This window comes from Phascolarctos cinereus, unplaced genomic scaffold, assembly GCF_003287225.1.
Source record: "Phascolarctos cinereus isolate Bilbo 61053 unplaced genomic scaffold, phaCin_HiC Scaffold_2;HRSCAF=192, whole genome shotgun sequence".
NCBI classification, from domain to species: domain Eukaryota; kingdom Metazoa; phylum Chordata; class Mammalia; order Diprotodontia; family Phascolarctidae; genus Phascolarctos; species Phascolarctos cinereus.
In genome coordinates this window covers 338,649,498-338,672,926 of record NW_027555625.1, presented here as the reverse complement: position 1 = coordinate 338,672,926, position 23,429 = coordinate 338,649,498, and the positions used below count along the sequence as shown (strand labels likewise).

The following is a 23,429-nucleotide window of genomic DNA, read 5'->3' as shown; positions in this document are numbered from 1 at the left end:
AAGTCTAAATTTTTTCTTTCTCTTTTATGGGGTGTTTATAATACCTTATTGTAAAATTTGGGTTAAGTATTTGGTCATATTTTAACTTCAAGAAAGAAACTGTGTCTATTTATAGTATTAAAAGACAAAATATGTTGATATTCAATACTACACTTTTTTTATGCATTTCTGAGTTTCTAAACTTTTTCTGTGTTGTCTGCTGGCCTTTGGGTGTTGTTGATGGCTTTTGCAAAACTCAAAAAAAAATTACCATTTAACTTTTTTTTTTGTGAGGCAATTGGGGTTAAGTGACTTGCCCAGAGTCACACAGCTAGTAAGTATCAAGTAATCAAGTGTCTTAGGTCAGATTTTTAACTCAGGTTCTCCTAACTCCAGAGCCAGTGCTCTATCCACTGCACCACCTAGCTACTCCCACCCCCCATTTAATTTCTTATGCTAACCTGTGATATACCAAAACTGTGATGGGGAAAGTTGTGATGTGGAAAGGATAACTATAGACAATGTAGAGGGACAATAAAATGGTCAGATGGACTGTAAGTATATGTGGAAATGTACAATATGTAACAAATTCTCCTCCTAGTGCCTTCCTCTATAGAGGGCAGAAACTGGACTGTCAGGGCACTTCACTTTGCATTGCTGCCCTGCCTAGTTTCAGCTCCAGGGAACAAGATGCCCCTTCTAAGATAATTAGTCACACACACACACACCCCCACTCCCATGGTGCTAACTGAAGCCTTGATTGACTCCATTTCCCTCAACCTCCTCTCCCCTCTGTTTAGAGGAGTAGAGGTTGGAATACCAAACTCCTCCCAATGCCTCCCTTTATACAGGGCAGAACGAAAAACCTTGAAAGCCTCCATTTTAATGATAAATAAAACTTAGAAATGGTTAAAAAGAAGCTATAAACAAACTATCAGCTACTCTGATCCAAGATGAGAGAGAGGGAAACCAAATTAAAAATATCAAAAATGAAAAAGGAGAATTCACAATACATGAAGAAAATATAAAGGAAGTTATTAGAAAAAAAAATTTACCCAATTATACAGCAGCAAAAACGACAAATGAAATGTATGAATTTTTTAAAAAATATAAACTGTCATGATTATCAGAATAAGAAATAGTGAATTTGGAGTACCCAATCTCATAAAAAAGAGATTGAACAAGCCACAAATGAATTCCCAAGGTGTGTGTAGGGAGCCTCAGGACTATACGTCTTATAAATATAACGTGTAAGCTGGCACATACACAGACTCCATCAGCTTGCTTGGTTGATGCTACCTTTCCACATAAAAGATGCTAAGGAGATTGTAAGAGAGAGTATGCTCTGAAAGTGTTGGGGAAATGTTTGTATATTAGTTCTTAGCATATCTTTGAAGCAAATATCCCTTTGTAAAAGTTAATTGGTGTTAAATGGTTAGATTTAACTGGAGTACTGCTTGTTGGCCCCTAACCATGGATAGAACACAATAGAAGGGGACTTGAGCTAACGGCAGTAGAGACCTACAAATCCCTCAGGAAACACTGAGGCAACAATGTAACTGGCCTTGCCCTGGGTAAGAAGATCGGAGCATAAAATAAAGAATGTAGAACTCTTATGGTACCCACATTCCCTTTTTCTTTCTCTGACTTGGCTCACTCACCCCAAACTGTATTCATGCTGGCTGGTGTGAGTTGGGTCAGTTGCAGCCCCATGGCTGCAACTTACTCAAAGGATCCTATGGATAACACCAGTGTGGAGTAAATATACATCGACCTTCATGACTCTTAAGTTCTGAGCCCCCACCCATGTGCTTCTCATTTAAACAAATCAGCCACAATAAGATCAGTAACTCTTAAACATGAAACATTTACTAAACTAGAAGTCAAAAGCAAAACCAATCTTAGGATACATTATTAGGTGGCAAATAGAAAATAAAAGTAGGAATAATCAAAATATAATAGTCTTCTGATAGATCAGTCATACTCTTCTACCAATGAATGTACATATATAAAACCTAGCAGTGAATGAAAGGAGTAGGGAAACCCATATGCCTGAAACAAATTACAACTCTGGACTGCAGGTCTGGATATCATCAACGGACTCTCTAGGGAAGTCTGCACTATGTGTCATCGATTCTTCTTCTGAGACTCTATGCTCACTGCTAGATGAAGCTTTGTCTTGAGCCACTGATGGATGCATTATTAAGCTCTAAGCTTGCTTTTCACAGAGCTGCCTGGGTATGCTCCCTTATCTAGGCACTGAGACAGCATGACACTTTCAGTAAAAAGCAACTTCCTTTAATTCTGGGATCTGCAAAGCTAATTAGGTCTTGCTCTCTATGGGCTTTGAGGAGGTTTCCCTTCTCAAGACATAGAAAGGAAATAAGGCTTTGAGACATCACCCCTCACTCACTTTGTAGAAGGCACTAGAAACAAAGCAGCCTTTCTCCCAGCCAGCTCTTCACCTATAGCAGAGGATCTCCTTTTCTCCAATAGTCTCTTTCAAACAGAAGAGCTTTCTGCCAATCCTATCAGTTCATTAAATCAAAAGCAAAACCTAGAGTCATCTGGCCTTAGCTTCCTTCATCCTCTCAGCTTTATCTCACTTCTGTAGGTTTCTTTGTTCTGCCTTTTGATGTCTCAGCTTCTATAAGCAGCTTCTCTTAATCAGCTTCTCTGATCTCTCTCCTATATCCAGATTCTTCAGTTTCTGACTTCTGGTCTTCTGACCTCTGGCTCCTGAACCTCGGAATCAGGGCTCTCTCATGAATAGTGACCCATCTCAAACTTAGATTGAGAAATCCCAAATCCATACTTCTGGCAAACAGGACATATGTAGTACATATACAATAGTCACATTATCAAAACAATTCTTTGATTCAGGATTTCCTAGCAATAACCTTAAGTTCTTTAAAATGTTCACATTCAAATGAATTTTTTGCAAATAATTCATGGTAAACATCTCTACCTTTCCCTCAGAGGAACTGCTTTCTTTCAAGTCCTTTCAGAAATTTTATTTGAGGGGCAGCTTTTCTCTCAAGTTTTCTCAACATACTCTGTGTTTCTTCTCAAGCTAATTGTATCTTTGTTTCACACAGATACTATACCCTTTCAGCAAATAATACATCCACACAATAAAGAGGAAGTACCTGACATCTCAGCAGAAAAGGAAATGGCAAACCACTCCAGTATCTTTGCCAAGAAAACTCCATGGACGGTATGGTCCATGTGGTCACAAAGAATCAGACACAACTGAATGACAGAACAACAATTTGACATCTTCCTTATAGTAAACATTTACAGTCCCTGAAAATTAGAAATCCAGATAGCAGAGGTTGTGCAAACAGCATATACATTAATATTTTAAATATTTTACATAATATATTTCAATACAAAATAACTTTTCTCATTCAAAACTATATATATATGTACACAATTATATAGTTTAAAATAAGCATTGTCATTCATGACAATCTCTCTATATATCTATAATTATATAGTCAAAAGTAATCATTCTTATTCATAACTATATGTGTATATATATATATAGCTTATAAACAACCAAATTTATAACACATACATAACAATCTTCTATATGTTCCCAAAAATATAAACCACAATAAGCTCCAAATGGATACCTAACCTAGATAGAAAAGGTCATCTCATAAACAAATGAAAGAAGATGCTCAGGACATACCTTTTTCAGTTCTAAACAGGAAAAAAGTTCTTGACCAAACAAGTGAGAGATGAACATCAAAGATAAAACTGAAAAGTTTTTGCACAAACCAAATCAGTGTAGTTAGAATTCAAAGGGAAAGTTACCTGGGGGTGGGGGTGGGGAGGAACCCTTGCAACAAATTTCTCTGATAAAGAAATTATATGCAAAATATAGAGGGAATTGGTTCAAATACAGCAAAGAGCAAATGTAATTTCCCATTAGATAAATGGTAAAAGGATCTTAATGAGCAATTTTCAGATGAAGAAACACAGGCTATCAATAATATATGAAAAAAAATACTCCGAATCAGCAATAATAAAAGACCATCAAAAAGATCATAATTTTTGGAGGGGCTAAGGGACAGGAGTCACATTAATGCACTGTTGAGGGAGATGTCAATGAGACCAACCATTCCAGAAAGCAATTTGGAGCTCAAAAAAAGTCACTAAACTATGACTTTCAACCAGCAATACCACCACTAGACTCATGCCCCCAAAACAGGGCAAAGAAAGAGGGAAATGATCCATATGTACAAAACTGTTTGTGGTAATACTTTCTATTGTAACAAAGTGAATGCCCATCAATTAGGGAATGGTTAAACAAATTAGGCAATGTAAGTGTAATGAAATATTTCATTTTGTTTCATTTCAGGTGCAGAATGAGACACACATTTTCAGAAATAGCCTATGTTTGGTTTGGCTTTGCTTTGCAATATTAATTTGTTATAAGAGACATTTTTACTTAAGAGGCAAAGTATTTGCAAGGGGAAATATTGATAGGTAATGATAGTGATGACCACAAAAAGAAAACATTAGGATAATAAGAGCAATAAAGTATTTTAAAATATACAAAAGAAAGAAGAAGGAACATTAGAGGAAGACATAAAAAAGCAGGGCGATTTTGTTACTGTCATGTTAAATTTAACATACAGACCCATAGATTATATGGCTACACTTCAGGGAAAAAATACTTAAAGGTAGGAGTCAACCCCACTTCAATCCAACACAGATTATGGAATTTTCTACTAAATCAGCCAATCATCCCCACTATAGTTAATGAAATTAACAAATGCTATATGCCTTGACATCTTTATCAAGTGACAACATCTCTTTATGTTGCAGGATTAGTCAATTGAAGGTATAAAATAGGTGTGAACAATTCCTGGACACCTCTATTGGATCAATCAATCAAAGGCATAAACTAGGACTGGGAAAAAATCCTTAATTTGGAGGAGTAAAATACTTAGACCCACCAGATGAAATGAGACAAAGTAGTACAAGTATATTGGTTTCATATGAAGAAAAACAACTAACTGGCCAGCCTAAATGGTAGAGCAGTTGCAGATAAGCCATTGAGAGGGAATTGTAAGAAGACAAAGTCTGTCTTCTTCCTTACTCCCCTCCCACTCACCAGAAGACTTTGAAAACTTTGAAAAGTCAGAAAATTTGGTCTTTCCATAATCGAAGGTAAGAATGTCTCACAGTGTCTGAACTGGAACCAAGGACATACCAAGGACAGGCAGCCTTAGGACAGGACAAGGTTACTAACTCTCAGAGTCCTGTAGGTAGCTACACATACCTCAGGGGAACATGAGGACTACAGGACAAAGGATCTGACAAGTAACCATGAATTACACTTTTGCTATATATGCTCTCTAAATCTGAATTCATTTTCCCATGGACTCTGTATGCAATTGTGGGACAGTATGTCCCACGTTTGGGGGGGAAATGGTGGTGTACTTTGGTCTCTGCCACTCCTTTTTAGTAAGTATTCCTTTGTTAAAGCTAATTGATGGTCATTCATATTGAGGAGATATCAATTGTTTAAATGACATTGGGGAACACATTAGATACAGACTTATGAGTAATAGTACCAAAAAGTCAACCCCAGCCCTTCAAGGTTACTCCTAGAGCCCTGAAAGGAGAAATAGTATCCAGCTTGACAACACAAGTGGAAATTGGTAGAGTGAGCCCAGAATTTGTGCTACATGAGAAAATAGAAGATTAAAGTTTCATATACAATCCTCTTTCTCTGTTCTTCCTTGTATGAAATGTTCAAGTCTGTTGATATCTAAACTCATAATTTAAAAAGAAAATTTAAGTTAAAAACTACATATTGGATTAGGGGAACGTACTTCATATGGCGAATGGTGAATTTTGGGAGAAGTCTGTTGTATTGCCCAAAGAAAATGTATTGCTAAATTTAATTTTTTTTTAATTTAAAAGTTCAAGTAAATTTAAACATCTTTAAATAAGGCAGAAAAAAAAAGCCATAAAAAGAAGAAACAAGAACTCAGGACATAGATTTTGTGGTTAGTATAAGAGCAAATTAGCTTCAACAGGCCCTTAAGATGCTATTGTAGGGTTAGTTATTAGACCTATGGAGGTAACTCCCAAATGAGGAAACACCCTATTCCAATGCAGGTCAACACCTCTGCAATTTATAAATAGAGAGTTGCCCAAAATATTGGGAGGTTAAATGATTTGCATAAGGTCTTCTTGGTTTTGACTCTGGCTCTCTATGTTACGCTGCCTCTTTTGAGAGTATCACGGCACAATAGAATAATTGGGTCATTAAAAAAGAAAAATTTGCAGCACATCCTTCTTGAAAGTGGAGGATATATCATATATTTTAAATAAATAAATAAATATATATATATATACATATATGTATATATATATATGCCAGATATATTTTTCTATAAAATGGTTAAATTTTGAAAGCTTTAAAAGCTTAAAGAGACAAATATTTCATTTCTTTGTATACCTCATTCCCTGAAAATGCTAGGAAAATACATTGATAATGATGTTTTGTGTTATGTTAATCTGAAAGTGTTTTAATAAGTAATTTTTATTTTTCCAAAGTTTTAAATGACTGATTTTGAAACCCACAAATTATAGATTAAGGACATGGGATTTCATTCTTTTTCTAAAATGTTTTGACAAAAATGAATTTAAAATAATTTATTTTAAACTTATATGTAAAATAGCTTAAAGTGGCTAAAAAGTGGCTTACTAATTCATATACTCTTTTGATTATCGCTTTGACAACAGGGGAGGCCAGATAAACAAAAGAAATACTAAATGATTGAAGTTTAACATCAGCTTGGTTAGAATTTAGATAGATCTTGCTTTTGTATCTGATCATTACACTACACAATCTTTGAGGGCAGAATACTTATTTATATATCAATAACTTAATGTTCATTCCATATTTTGTATTCCTTCCAGGCTAACTCATTTATTTTTACTTTCTCTTCATTGCAAAAAGACACCTATGTTCAGATCAACAACTCATGATGAAAGGTGAAAAATAAGTTTAACATAGACTATGCAATTAGAATTCACACTGTGACCCAGCAAAATTGAGTATAATCCTTCAGGGAAAAAATGGAAATTCAGTGAAATGGAGGACTTTCAAGCATTCTTGATGAAAAGTCCAGAACTGAATAGAAAATTTGACTTTCAAATACAAGACTCAAGAGAAGCATGAAAAGGTAAACAGGAAAGAGAAATCATAAAGGACTTATTAAAGTTGAACTGTTTACATTCCTACATGAAAAGATGATATCTGTAACTCATGAGACCTTTCTCAGTATTAGTGTAGTTGGAGGGGAAAAAAAAATATGTATATATATATATATATATATATATATATATATATATATATAGCATATAGACAGAAGACACAGGGTGAGTTGAAGATGAAAGGATGATATCTAAAAAATTAAACTAAGGGGTAAAAGGATTATACTGGCAGAAGGAGAAAGGGAGAGGTAGAATGGGGTAAATTATCTTACATAAAACAGAAAAGAAAAGGCTTTCACAGTGGAGGGGGAAGAGGGAGAATTAGTGAATCTTACTGTCATAACATTTGGCTTAAGGAGGGAATAGTATGCACACTCAATTAGGTATGGAAATCTATCTTATCCTACAAGAAAATAGTGGGAAGGGGATAAGAGAGGAGGGATGACAGAAGGAAGGGCAGATTGGGGGATGGGGTAATCAGAAGCAAACACTTCTGAGAAGGAACAGGGTCAAAACAGATAACAGAATAAATGGGGGGCAGGATAGGATGAAGGGAAATATACTTAGTTTTTCACAACATGACTATTATCGAAGTGTTTTGCATGACTACACATGTTAGAACCTGTATCAAGTTGCTTGCCTTCTCAATGAGGGTGGGTGGGGAGGGAAGAAGGGAGAGAATTTGGAATCCAAAGTTTTCAAAACAAATGTTAAACATTGTTTTTACATGCAACTGGGAAATAAGATATACAGGCAATGGGGTATAGAAATCTATCTTGCCCTACAGGAAAATAGAAGGGGAAAGGGATAAGAGAAGGGGGAGGGGTGATAGAAGGGAGGGCAAATTGGGGGAAGGGGTATTCAGAATGCATGCCATCTAAGGAAGAGGGGAGCAGAGAAATGGAGAGAAAATTTGGAACTCAAAATCTTGTGGAAGTAAATGTTGAAAACTAAAAATAAATAAGTTAATTTAAAAAAAAAAGAAATCACACTGTGAGAAATTCTTTCTTTAGTGATATAGATATGAAAAAAAAAATTTACCTTTTTTGGAGACATCAGGAGGTCATACATTTTAAGCTGAAGTAAATATTCAAGTATCTGAGACTGAAGCACATCTTCTGCTAATTATTAGGAAAGAAAAGACGTTTACATTTCAAATTATATTGCTTATAGATTTGTTTTGCTTCTCTAGTTGTTTCATAGAATAGAGAATAATTCTCACTGTTTGGGGCAACATTGTTTTAAAGTGATGAGCTATTTGATTGGAATTTCTTGTTTAAAATAATATTTTCCTGAGAACTATGGATTTTGACCTGAGCAGATGCAAAAAAGATTGATATTTTTTATTGCTAGTTACTGTGTAGAAATGATTCAATTTTGTGATAACCTTCCTCATTAAATATTATAGTTAACTTAATTTTAGTGACTATCTATGAATAGATAAGGAAAATTTTGTTCTACTTTTGTTTCTATCATCACTTTCTTTCTACCCTTCAGTTCTTTGTTTTTGTTTTCCAGGTAAGTTCCATTTTGTACCTCTCTAATTATTGGAGCATTTCATAAAAAATAATAATAATAAAAAAGAAGAGACTCTTGTAAGTCAACCTCTGTCTACCTCTGTTTTATCATCTGTAAAATGGGGATAGCAATAACACCTCCCAATGTTATTGCAACGATTTAAATGAGATAATATTTTAAATCATCTTGCAAACCTTAAAGCACCACATAAATGCTAGCTATTGTTATTATTATTATTATTAATTACAGAGGTTGTATCTTCCATTGCCCCTTCACACCTTTTTCCACCTGGGAAAAACTATAATTCCCATGAGCCCCTTACCAATAAGGAGTTTACACCAGAAACAGAATATGTCTACTCTATTAAGGACAGGCCTAGCTAAGTTCCAAATGACTCATCTCCAATCGACTGGCCATTTGGTGATGAATTCTTTGGTGGTGGTAACATAGGAAAAGAGAAAAATGCAAAATAGTACTCAGTTCACTATAGCCCCTTCCTTCTGGTGTGACAACAACAGAGAAGAAGAAAAGGGTCTGAGGCTAAGAATCACAGTGTTTAGTTAATCTATAATAACTTAGCTATTAGAATTCTAAATGTTACATCTTTGTCTAGTGACCAAAGAGTAGAAATACTGTTGAAGGAACTGTGTCATATTGATCTTAATATTCTTGCTATTTTGCATTTTTCTCAAAGCATTTCTGAAAATGGGAGTATATCAAAAAAAAAACTTAGCTCCACACTGGAAGGAGACCCCTACCTTAACAAAAAGTTTAAAACTCAAGTAATTCGCTGGGATCTTGAATAAACAAAGGTGCAAAAATAGACCATAGAATCTTTCTTTGGTAACAAAGAAGATCTAAACATACAACCAGAAGAATACAACAAAGTCAAAGCTCCTACATCCAAAGCCTCCAAGAAAAATCTGAATCAGTCCCAGGCCATGGAAGAACTCAAAAAGGAGATTGAGAAACAAGTAAGAGAAGTAGAGGAAAAACTGGGAAGAGAATGAGAGTGATGCAAGAAAATCATGAAAAACAAATCAACAGCTTGCTAAAGGAGACCCAAAAAAATGCTGAAGAAAATAACACCTTAAAAAATAGCCTAACCCAGGGGGGTGGAGCCAAGATGGCAGGGTAAAAGCAGCAACTTGCTTCAGCTCTCCCCCCAAACCCCTCCAAATACCTATAGAAATGTCTCTAAACAAATTCTAAGGCAGCAGAACCCACAAAAAGACAGAGTGAAACAAATTTCCAGCCCAAGACAACCTGGATGATTGATCAGAAAAGTCTATCGCGCCAGGTTGATAGAGGAGTGCAGCGCGGCGTGGGAGCACAGGCCGCAGCAAACCTGGAGCAGGCCTCAGAGGACTGAATCATGGGCAGCTGTGGCAGTTTCCTGACTCCTCAATCCAGGAATGCAAAAGACAACATAGAAGGTCAGTGGGAAAAGTCTGTTTCTGCGGTGCTGAGACAGGAAGGCCGGGTCTCAGATCCAGTTCCCTAAGAACATGGGCCTGGGGTAGGCAGCTGCTTCCCGAGCTTCCGGCTCACAGACTGAGGGGGTATCGAGTGGCTGATCAGAGGGGTGGGCAGCGGTCCTGGGGTGAGGAGGAGCACTGGCACGGTGGAACTTGTCGTGGCTGTGAGAGGAAACCCTCCTCACAGTTCTGGGACAGAAAGGAGTGCTTGTGGTCACTAATAGATGATAGCACAGGCCAGGAAAGGCGTAAACACCTCGCCCCTTATCATACCAACTTGCAAGAACTGAAAATTTACAGGTCCCTAAAAGTATCTCTGAAAACAGCTATATAAACCCCTGAAGCTTGGGACAGTACATTTTCCACATTGGAAGCAGACTCTTACCTTAACAAAGAGTTTAAAACTCAAGTAACTGGCCAGGATCATGAGAAAGCAGCACAAAAAGAGCACAAAAAGAGTCAGACTATATTATCTTACTTTGGTGACAAAGAAGATCAAAATATACAACCAGAAGAAGACAACAAAGTCAGAGCTCCTACATCCAAAGCCTCCAAGAAAAACATGAATCAGTCCCAGGCCTTGGAAGAGCTCAAAAGGGATTTTGAGAAGCAAGTAAGAGAAGTAGAGGAAAAACTGGGAAGAGAAATGAGAGTGATGCAAGAAAATCACGAAAAACAAGTCAACAGCTTGCTAAAGGAGACCCAAAAAAATACTGAAGAAAATAACACCTTAAAAAATAGCCTAACCCAAATGGCAAAAGAGGTCCAAAAAGCCAATAAGGAGGAGAATGCCCTAAAAAGAAAAATTGGCCAAATGGAAAAGGAAGTCCAAAAGCCTACTAAAGAAAATACTTCCTTAAAAATTAAAATGGAGCAATTGGAAACTAGTGACTTTATGAGAAATCAAGACACTGTAAAACAAATCCAGAAGAATGAAAAAATAGAAGAGAATGTGAAATATCTCATTGGAAAAACAACTGACCTGGGCAGCTAGGTGGCACAGTGTGATAGATCTCTGGCCTTGGAGTCAGGAGGATCTGAGTTCAAATCTAACCTCTGACACTTGATACTTCCTAGTTGTGTGACCCTGGGCAAGTCACTTAACCCTGACTGCCTCACTAAAAAAAAAAAAATTAAAAAAAAGAAAAAAAAAACAACTGACCTGGAAAATAGATCCAGGAGAGAGAATTTAAAAATTATTGGACTATCTGAAAGCCATGATCAAAAAAAAAGAGCCTAGACATCATCTTTCAAGAAATTATCAAGGAAAACTGCCCTGATATAGTAGAACCAGAGGGCAAAATAGAAATTGAAAGAATCCACAATCACCTCTTGAAAGAGATCCCCAAAGGAAAACTCCTAGGAATATTGTAGCCAAATTCCAGAGTTCCCAGGTCAAGGAGAAAATATTGCAAGCTGCCAGAAAGAAGCAATTCAAGTACTGTGGAAACACAATCAGGATAACACAAGATTTAGCAGCTTCTACATTAAAGGACCGCAGGGCATGGAATATAATATTCCTGGAGGGCAAAGGAGATAGGATTACAACCAAGAATCACCTACCCAGCAAAACTGAGTATAATCCTTCAGGGGAAAAAATGGTCATTCAGTGAAATAGAGGACTTTCAAGCATTCTTGATGAAAAGACCAGAGCTGAATAGAAAATTTGACTTTCAAATACAAGACTCAAGTGGAACATGAAGAGGTAAACAGGAAAGAGAAATCATAAGAGACTTATTAAGGTTGAACTGTTTACATTCCTGCATGGAAAGATGATATTTATAACTCATGAGACCTTTGTCAGTATTAGGGTAGTTGGAGGAAAAAAATTATATGTATCTATAGATAGATAGAGGGCACAGAGTGAGTTGAAGATTAAGGGGTCATATCTGGAGAATAGAATTAAGGGATGAGAGAGGATTATATTCAGAGAAGAAGAAAGGGAGAAGTAGAATGGGGTAAATTATCTCACAAAAAAACAGAAAAGAAAATCTCTAACAGTGGAGGGGAAACGGGGGAAGGTGAGAGGGAATGAGTGAATCGTATTCTCATAGGATTTGACTTAAGGAGGGAATAACATACACAATCAATTGGGTAAGGAAATCTGTCTTACCCTATAGGAAAATAGGGGGAGAAGGGGACAAGAGAGCAAGGGGATGATAGAGAGGAGGGCAGATTGGGAAAGGGGGTAATCAGAAGCAAATACTTCTGAGAAGGGACAGGGTCAAAAGAAAGAATAGAATAAATGGGGGGTGGGCAGGATAGGATTAAGGGAAATAGAGTTAGTTTTTCACAACATGTCTACTATGGAAGTGTTTTGCGTAACTGCACATGTATAACCTATATTGAGTTGCTTGCCTTTTCAATGAAGGTGGGTGGGGAGGGAGGAAGGGAGAAGATTTGGAACCCAAAGTTTTAAAAACACAAGTTAAAAAAAAATTGTTTTCACATGCAACTGGGAAATAAGAAATACAGGAAGTGGGGTATAGAAATCTATCCTGCCCTACAGGAAAATCAAAGATGAAGGGGATAAGAGAAGGTGGGGGAGAGATAGAAGGGAGGGCAGATTAGGGGAAGGGGTATTTAGAATACATGCCATCTTGGGGGTGGGGGGAGGGATGAGATGGGGAGAAAAAAATCTTGTGGAAGTGAATGTTGAAAACTAAAAATAATACATTTTTTAAAAAAACAAAACTTAGAAGCATGAGTTGAACTTGGAATCAGGAAGACCTGGGTTAAAATCCTGTCTCACAGACTAAGTCTGTGTAAGCTTATGACTCAATTTCCTCATTTGTAAAATGGGAATAGGGTAGGCTTGATGGCCTTTCAAATATCTTTGAGCTTCTAATATAGCATCCTATGATCCTATTATTACCCAAAAATATAACCAACAAAATATTAATAACCACTGACCCATATGTCTACTTTCCCATCACTACAAAATCTTTATGGTAATAATCTACACAGACAGAGTTTATCCCTGACGAAGGTATAAGAAGGGAACAGGCAGGTTTTAGCAAATTACATCCTATAGTAGACCACATCTTCAGAGTCAAACAATTCAACAACAACAAAAAAATGTAAAGCATACAAGATCCGACTTTGCTGACTACAAAAAAAGCAAAAAATCTCCTACTAAAATCAAACAACATTCCTTTAAAAATGTTACAGAGATAACTTTGTTTAATCACCTATAACCAAGATGAGTTGAGGCATAAAACAGGATAACATAAGTTTTCCAAAGCTATTTGCCACTATCATGGAACACATCTAGTGTAGCATCTAAATCAAAGAGAACTGCCTTCTCAAAGATGATGAATACTCCTGCCTGTGGATGACTTTGTGCTGATTACATCAAGCATCAGAACGCTGCAGAGCCTCCTAGAAGAGGTTCACAATCACTTCAAAGAGCTTGACCTAACTATACACACAGGGAAAACCAAGAGAATGCTGAATTCCTATTAGTTCAGACTATGATATTCATTTGAATGAACAACTCACAGAGATGATCCAAAAGTGTGTATATCTAGGAAAGAGAGCATAAATTAATATTCATTTGAACCCAGAATTAACAGGACAAGGTGAGTGGGTTGGATTGCCTTCAAGAAATTGTAGAGCTTCTATAAAATGACCCCCAAAATACTAATAGAAACAAAGGCCCATCTTTTTAATGACAGGATTTGACTTACAGTATAGTATGACCACAAGACATGGAACACTGAGTTTCTAAAACATGAAAAATGGGTGTGAACAGGCTGGTGAATATAGCCAATGAGGAACTTCAAAGAAGAACAGAAGCAAAAAATATGAGAAAAATGTACAATAAAACCAAAGATGGGCTGGTCACATAGTAATGGAGAGTGATTACAGGTGAATGGCTTGAGTACTCCACTAGCATCCTGGTGATATCAGCAGAAAGCAAGAAAGGCCTCCAACATGTTTAGTGAATTCCCCTGGATTGAATTTATAGGAGGACGTAAACAAGAATTGCACAGGATTGGCAGGTGTGGATGGGGTGTGATCTGTATCACTGAAAGGTAAGAGAAAGTAAAAAGAATTTATTAAGAATTTATGTGCTAGACACTGTGCTAAGTGCTTTTTACAAATATTACCTCAATTGATCCTCACAAGAACCCTGTGAGGTAAGTGCTACTATTATACCCATTTTACAATTGAGGAAACTGAGGAAAAAAACAAAGGTTAAGTGGCTTCCCCAGAGTCACACAGCTAGTAAGTGCATGAGGCTAGATTTGAACTCAGGTTTTCCTGACTTCAGGGCTAGCACTCTATCCATTGCATCACCTCTTGGAGGGAATATACAAATTGGTGAGATCATATCCATTGATAGTACTTGAGTATTCTTCTAGTGATGTTTTGTCATCTGGTGAGTGACTGAGTGATGGAGTATCAGTCTCTGAAGAAATGAAATTGAAGATCACCCAAAGAGTAATGGAGACATAAATGGCAGATGTGAGCAGGCTACAATACATTACAAAAGTGGAAATGAATGGTAAAAGTTCCCTAAAGATGCCATCAGAGAACTATGACTGGGAAAATATCATTAATCAGCTATATACTAAGAGTGAGAGATAATTGAAGGATTACCTTCATACTCCAGTGGTGTTCACACAACGTTAAGAGATTGAAAGGAAGGGCCCTCTGCGGTGTGTTTAACGGATGTGGACAAGAATGATATAGGATGGGTTATCACGAATGGTTTGTCTACTGCATTGTCATTGGGAACATTCACATAGATGAAATAACAGGTTCATTAAGTAATAAAGAACTACCTAACATGTGATTTAATAATATCCTAAGTGATTAATATCATTTATGCTTCTCAATGCTCTTGTGAGGCAGCATAGCATAGCAAATAGAAAGCTGAACTTTGGGTCTAAAAGACCCGGTTAAACCTCACCTCTGATACATAATATCTACCTGATCTGGGGTAAATCACATTATATAATTCTTCTTTATTTAAAATGCTACCTATATTTTTTTATGATGGTGGAAATCCCTAAATATCTTGACACCTAAATATGGAAAGATAAAACAATCATTATTTAGAGCCTCTATTTTTTAAGAGCTAAATTTAAATTATGGGAAGCTAGGTGATGCAGTGGATAGAGTACCAGGGCCTGGAGTCAGGAAGACTCATCTTCCTGGGTTAAATCCGGCCTCAGATACTGACTAGCTATGTGACCCTAAGTAAGTCACTTAACACAGTTTGCCTCAGTTTCCTCATCTATAAAATGAGCTGGAGAAGGAAATGGCAAACCACTCCAGTATCTTTGTCAAGAAAACCCCAAATGGGGTCACAAAGAATCAAATATGACTGAAACAACTGAACAACAATTTAAAATAGTATTGCTTTCAGTTTATCTCTCAAATATCAAAGGCTTAAATAAGTTAAATCACAGAATTTAATTTCTGCTTGAACTTCCTTATAATCTCATACATTCAAAGAAATGCTGAATGACTAAAATTCCTTTTCTGTAAAACTATATACTATTACATATAATAAAACTATAGAATATACTATTATTTACTTTTGGAACTCTTGGACATCAAGAATATTTTCATTGATTCAAAATACAATCTGTTCTTTGCTTCTTTAAAAGAAATTGTTCCCATAAAGAAGACATTATAAGGGGATGACAAAGGGAATTATAATCTATATATTTGAAGAACTATGTGGAGAGTTTTTTGTGGAGAGGCAGGTGTTGGACCAGTGTCTAGTAAAGAGCCTCCTACTACAAATGAAGGTCAGCACCTAGTCTGTAAGTTATAATCTTAGGATGTTGCCAGGGCGATGAAATTCTGAGTAGTTTTGCCCAGAGTTATGTAGCCAACACATGTCAGAGGAAGGTCTTGAATCCCAGTCTTCTGACTCTATCCACTACTTCATAAAGCCTCTCTGAGTGGAAGACTTTGTTTATTTAGTAAATAACCTTTGCTTTAAGGAATTGTCTTACTTGGTAAATTCCTCAAATGCATATCTTGCTCGTAGACTCTGGCTATCTAAATCTCCATGTGCTCAATACCTGGTTTTCTTAACTAAATATCATATTCATGAGACTCTTGATCATGTCAGGGAGTATTAGCCTGCTGTCTACCAAAAGAAAACTGATTTAGCTCTGGATAATTATTGATACATGTGCAGTTTAGCTTCATTAGCACCCGTAGTCATGAGGGAAAAGTATCTTCTAAGTATTATGTGAAACATACTGGTTTTTCTTGAAAAAAAAAAAAAGAATATTATAAGATCATAGATGGAGAGTGGAAAGGGACCTCAGATGCCATCCAGTCCAATCTCCCTCATCCTGCAGTTCAGAAAACTGAGGGCCACAGAGGTTAAGTGACTTGAGAAAGGCATACAACTAGTGACAGGTTTCACTAACTCACTTTTTCTCTTTCAGGTTTTCTATCAAAATGATGAACCACAACATTATTTAAACTGTTGTTTGAGTTCATTATTCAACATATGAATGTACCTGGAGTTTGAAACTACAAGTGGTTTTGGATACCATTTCAATAATCTGCAGACTTTTCGCTCAAGAGAAGAAGGCACTTTCTTTCGTAACTACTTTTTTTTTTTATTAGAATGGTAAGTGCCAGAAATCTGAATAGTTGTTCTGGATCAACTAATAATAATAATAGCTAGAATTTGCATAGCACTTTACAAATATCATCTCATTTGATCCTCACTACAACCATAGGAGGTAGGCGTTATTATTATCTCTGTCATACAGTATGGGAAGAAACTGAGGCAGACAGAGATTAAAGGATTTTCTAGAGTCATACAGCTAGGAAGTGTTGGAGGCAGGGCTTTGAACTCAGGTCTTCCTAACTCCAGACCCAAAGCTGCCTCTACATTTTCTATTTTTTATTCTGAAAATGAGTCCTGATTATCTTGGTGAATGTAAATAGCATCATTAGCTTCAGTGTGAGAAAAGCCATCTATTTTATTACCTTTAGCACTGTTTTCCTCAGGAGTGGAAGATGGAGATTTTTCTACTTGTTGCCACTGGGATTCCTCTTTATATTTCATTTTAGAGTCTGAAAATGAGAAGGAAGAGATATTTTTCTGTTACTCATTAGGGAATGGGATAAACCTATATTAGTTCTCTCTAGATAGTTTATTAGCCAGGTGATAAGAGCTTTTGCTTCTGACAGTTTCTTTGTGCTCTTGACTCATATTCAGATTGGGAACCATCAAGGAACAAAAATGAAGCATAGGAGACACTCCCTCACCCTCACTTACTCCTACGTCTTCCCAGTTCTGGAAGCATAATTAAATTAATGCAACCATTGCTACTGGGAAAAGTGTGTCTATTTCTCTATGGCTGCATTCATCATTCCTATAAATTTCCAAAGCCAAATATTCCTCCCCTAAAATATATTGTTTCTTCCTATTAGAATGTAAGCTCCTTGAGTGTAGGGGCTATCTCTGCTTTTTTGTATCTCTTATACTTAGCATAGTACTTGGCATTTAATAAATGCTTTTTTATTCATTCATTTGAAACATTCATAAAATGATTAATGAAGAAAGGAAACTCTGATATTTTAAATGTCACTTTTGTCCCTCAATTTTTTTTATACCATTAAGCTCTAAACTAAGTGATATGGTAGATATAGTTCTAGGACTGATGTCAGGAAAACCTGAGTTCAATTCCAGCCCTAGACACTACCCGAATGACTGGGAAAGTCACTTAACTTTGGTCTGCCTCAGTTTCCTCAACTGCAAAATTAGGATAATAATAGCACCTGCCTCCCAAACTTGTTATGAGGATCGAATGAGATGACAATATTTGTAAAGTGTTTTACAAGCAATCATAAGCCCGAGAGTAAGTTAAAATACAAAAGGGAGATAATAAATGATGCTTATGTTTCTTGGAAAACTACAGATTCCTGGATTTTTTCTTTCTAATATTTTAGAAAATAAAAAAGATTCTAAATATTTTCATACCAACCTGACTGACTGCTTTTGGTTTTTGATCTAACCTCCTCATTTTCTGTGATTTGACTTTCATCTGATAATTCTTCTGTTTTATCAGTTGCTAGTGGTTCATCTTGATCCCAAATTTTTTTGGAAAATGGTTCCTTGATTTCCTTGGGAATATTGTGGGAGTTCCAAGGGTTATCAGCATTATCCAACAACATTTCCAAATAAAGTGAAGTATCAGAACCTCCTGGATCCTGCAAAACCCTTTTCTTGTCTGTTTGATCTTTAATTTCCCCAGTTTTGTCAATTTCTGTTTCCTCATTATTATCAAAGTCAAAATCACTTGATGAAAGATTTTCATTGTCATTTCCTCCAGTACTGCCTTCTGTTTGTTGCTCATCTGTTTTCACTTGCTCTTTTTTGCCATATGCAAAGTACAGCAAATTCAACCAACTTGGCTGAAGAACTGGGTAATCATTTGTCTTGGGTTTCTCTACTTCTGATGGGTTTTCTGTTTGTGGAACTATGGGTTCTTGATCAGATGGAACAGTGATGGGAATGTCTTGTGGTAGTGAAGTATTTTCTAGTAATGAAGTATTTTCTTTGGATGATAACTTAAATCCTGGATCCCCTTGGCCAAAACCAAAATATTCTATAAAGTTACCATCAAGCCAGGCAGTTGTCTGAGCATCAGGCACTTCTTCAAGCTCAGATTCTGGTGCAGGCTCTCCTAGTGGGTAAGGATCAAACTCTGATGTAGGTTCTAACTCATGTTTTTCTAGAGGATGTTCAATGTTTAACTCCTTTAAGTCATTCTCATCACTTACAGCTAATTTTCTACTGAGAAATGAATTTTGCTGTTGTGGTTCAGCAACTGATTCAAAAATCTCTTCTTCAACTCCACTTCCCAGACCAAACCATCCTGTAACCCAAGAAGACGATGGAGGATCCACTTGGGCAACATGACTTGGAGATTCTTGATTGGCAGCATTCTCCGTTAAACTCTCAGGTTCTACTTTTCCCCAGACTCCTGGTTCATCTATACTTCTGGTATTTTCTAGACCCTCTGTTGTTGGGGACTGGTTATCTAACTCAGTATTTTCAGGAGTTAAGTAAATTTCAGCTGTTCTCAGGAATTCACTTCCATCTGTATTAGATTCCTGGTTTTTTTCTTCTGCATCTGAATAGTCAGTTACTTCATTATCTTCCTTTTCAAACTCATAATTTATTTCATGAAGACAAATGAAGTCAGATTCCTAAAAGAATGATATAGTTTTATATTACTGGGGAAAATGTACTAAATAACCGAAATCAATTGACGGATGAATATCCTTCTTGTTCTTAAATGTTTCCACTGCCTTCCTCAGTAATATATGCCATAGGTATCATTTGCTTACTGTTAGCAAATTATTTTCTGTAGCTAATATGAGGTACATAAAATTTGAGACTAACTTTCACGTTCTGGTCATTATGTATGTAATCTATGCAATAGGCTTTTACAAACTTGAAAATAATATGTGAGATTATCCCCCAGACTTTGCATTTCCAGGCTAAATAATCCTATTTTTAAAATAGGTCCTTATGAATCTTTTTTTCTTCTTACCCTTGTTGTTCTTTAAACAACTGCATATTTTCTAAATAGTGTACCTCTTAACTAAAAGAACATTCTAGAAAGAACTATAGACACATTTACCAAACAATTCTTTTCAAATACTCGCATTTTTAAAATAAGATATTTTAAAATGTTATTTAGCTCCTGAAAAATTGACCATTTTAGGTGGATACAATAACCAGAAAATATATCCAATGCCACATGGGAGTTTGGTCCAATATTTAGCCATATTTCTACAGTTATATTCATAACTGGAGGCACCTTAAGTGGATCTCAGCATTCTTATAAATTATTGTCCATTTAAAGTCTCGAGAGAATAAAAGCCTTGTTTCTCTTTGATCCCTTGTTAACCCTCATCTTTTCCTCTATTTCTTTTAATGGCCTTCCAACCTAATCTTTGTGACTATTCCATGTTATTTTGGGGGGGTGAGGGCTGGGGAGAGGGGATTATTGCAGAATTATTCTCTTCTTCTGCAGTTTATCCTGGGAATCTCTTATTTCAAATAAGTGTTTCTTCTATGTACTAGGCATTTGATATGGGTTAAAAAATAGAGAGAGGTTGATCATTGGGAAAGATTAAGCACACAGAATATAGAAACAAATCTATCTAGAGCCCAGTGTTCGACCAACCCAAAGACCACAGCTACTGAAGTAAGAACTCACTATTTGACAAAAACTGCAGGGGAAACTGGAAAAGCAGTCTGGCAGAAATTAGGTATTGGCCAATGTCTTACAATAAGATAAACTCCCAATAGACACATAATTTAGATTTACAGTATTGTTCATGAACAAATTATAGGAGTAAGGAAGAAATACATAGGCAAAACATGCAGCCAGCACAATTCACAGTCCTACATCTATTACCCATCTGGAACACTTCTCCTCCTCCATTATGACCACTATAAAACTGCTTGTGCTGGCTGCTGTTTGAAGAGAAAGCTATTATAAAACTACGTGCTGCTATGTTGGCCCATTCTTTGCACTCTGTCTTCAGGGGCTGTTCTACCTCGTTTAAGGTTGGGGGTGGGATGGGAGGGAAGGTTTGCATTGCTTCATATCCCCAAGATTTATATGAGTTTTTTGAGATCCAAACTGAGACGAGTAAGAGAAATTAAATCTGTCTCTCAAAATTATTTTGCTTCTTCCTCACTGCTACTCTTTGACCTCTACTCTATGACATGGAGTTAGAAAATTCTTTTCAACTGATTTCAGCTTGGGAGCAATCCTGAATCCATTTGGAGCATCATGATTACCTTTGACCTATCTCCCTACCAGCAACAAGGTTGTCCTTCCCCTCACACAGATTTACTTGGTCATGTCACTCTTCTGCTTATAAAACCTTTCACTGGCTTTCTATGGACTATTTAGTAGTGCGGGGGAGGGAAAGGGAAGAAGTATTTATATAGAGTCTACTGTATGCCGAGCACTGTGCTAAATGTTTTTGGCAAATATTTCATTTGAGCAAAATTTAATTTAGTAAAATTAAAACTATTGCCTGGTATACAAAATCCTCCACGATCTGGCACCATATTGCCTTTCCTTCCTTATTTCATACCACTCCCCGTACCTATTTAACCAAACTATACCATTCTCTATCACCCATACAAATCCTACACTTTCCTTTTGATGTGCCACTGTTAAGAATGTTCCTTATACCTCACAATCCTATTTCCTTTACTCCTCTCCTCCTTGCTGTTGTATCTATCTACCTTTTAAAGTTACATGTAAATACCTCCTTTCCAGGAAGCCTTTCCTGCTTTTTTCCAATCAATAATCAAATTTCCCCTCTCAGACTTCATATAATGCTTATGCTTGTATCTCTCTATGAATTTATCATTTATTGTTATGTCATAGTTATTTGTGTATTAATCAGATCCCTCTACTAGATTGTAAATTTCATGAGAGCATAGATTTTGTCTTATTTAAACAGATCTTACCAGAACTGAATATATTAAGGCATACAGCAGGCACTTAATAAATTTTGTTGAACTGTTGAATTGGAAGGCAGAACTCATTTGGGAAAATCACCTCTTTGGTATATATAAAATACATGTGTATATGTATACATATGTGTGTGTATACATATATGTATGTACAGACACACACACACACACACACACACACACTAACCTTCAATTCTCTGGAGCACAACTGAGAAGTAAGAAGTAAGCAAAAATAATTAATCGATACTGAAGGACCTATGGAAGGTAGATGCTGTGTTAGACTTTAAGGTTCTCATAAATCCGCAGGACCTCTTTCAATTTCTAGGGTTTGCTAAGTATTACCGCTATTTCCTTTCCCATTTTGACACTTTGACTGTACCCCCACAAACTTGTTAAAGAAATAATAAATTTTTAAGTAGTCTGTTGCTCCCAAGTAAGCCAGTGTACACCCATTCCCCAACCTGGCCTACTCTGTCAATTACTTTGGAGAAAGATCCATCTAACATGGCAGGAAGGATAGTGGGAAAAGAGGAGTTTATGATCAGGACCCTTGATGTCAAATGGAAAATTTATGCCATGGAAGACCAAACCTAGGAATCTTCAGAGAATGTTAATGTTCTTGCATTGACAGAAAATGCAGGGAATGAAATCTGGGACCCCACGGAAGTATACTAATTAGATATACTAATAGTAAAGGTGGTATCTCTCTCCAAATTCTAGCTGGCCATTTCCTGTAAAATGGAAGGGAGGATAGGGATGGCATGACTTTCTTCTCTTTCCAGTAGAAGTTGCACAGAGGTACACAGTGTTGTTCAGTAAGTTATCTTCTTCCCAAACATTTCCTAGCTTCAAGCACAAATGACAGACTCCTGGGCTCCTGACAGCTGATTTTTATCCTGGTCTTCCTATTTCTCCCCGTGTACAGTATCTGCTCCATTCCTCTTACTCTAACCTGGTTAATATTTTGATGTGACCCCCTCAGTTTAGATGTTGTCCTGACTCCTTCCATTCTCCACATCTGTAGATCTCTCTTCCCAACTACCTAAGTACAGTACCCTGTAATATCTCCAGCAACTCTCCCTTTGCTTCCTGCTACCTGTAAGAGGATGTCACATCACTCTGAATTTTGGCAAAAGTGAAGTTTCCAAATACAGAGACATATTTTAATTCCTCCACTTAACTCAGATAACTTCCACTAGCTGCGGTGAGAGTTTTAGGTGAAATAGATGAAAGATATATTAGATAAAAATGAGAATTTGGTTGTGACAAACCAGGAGATTTTTTTTTAAATACAAAGCATACAACAAGAAGAAGCATTATTCAGATAGAGAGGAAAAGTATTTTGTTTTGTTTATTGTCTATGTTTGGATGTCTAAAATGATACAGTACTCAAATGACTCCTAAAGGAATCTCTTGGTTCAAGTTAGGAGTAGTTGGGAGTTTCCCCAGGCTGTGTCATGGGCCCTCTTCTCTTCTCCCTCTATACTATTTCATTTAGTGATCTCTTCAGCTCCCATAGGTTTATTTATTATCTGTATGCAGAAGACTCTCAGATCTATTTGTGTAGCCCTAACCTCTCTCCCAATCTCCAGTCTTGAATCCTCAATTGCCTATTAAACCTCTCTAACAAAATATCTCATAGACATTTTAAACTCAGTGTGACCAAAACTGCACTCATTATCTTTTTCCCCAAAGCTAATCCTCTTCAT

The 23,429-nt window shown here is 36.5% G+C and overlaps 1 protein-coding gene across 10 annotated transcripts in view; it reads right to left on the bottom strand.

Moving 5' to 3' along the window:
• Nucleotides 1-23,429, bottom strand: part of MIA2 (MIA SH3 domain ER export factor 2) — a 131,305-nt gene that overhangs the window by 97,437 nt on the left and 10,439 nt on the right. For 8 of the 10 annotated variants that reach the window (XM_078150336.1, XM_078150334.1, XM_078150335.1 and 5 more), the window contains exons 4-6: nucleotides 18,194-19,421; nucleotides 17,193-17,279; nucleotides 8,266-8,345 (exon numbers count right to left, since the gene is read on the bottom strand). In XM_078150336.1, the coding sequence (XP_078006462.1) occupies nucleotides 8,266-8,345; nucleotides 17,193-17,279; nucleotides 18,194-19,421 (1,395 nt within the window). The remainder of the gene's footprint in view (nucleotides 1-8,265; nucleotides 8,346-17,192; nucleotides 17,280-18,193; nucleotides 19,422-23,429) is intronic. The other 2 variants (XM_078150331.1, XM_078150337.1) reach the window with 1 other exon arrangement.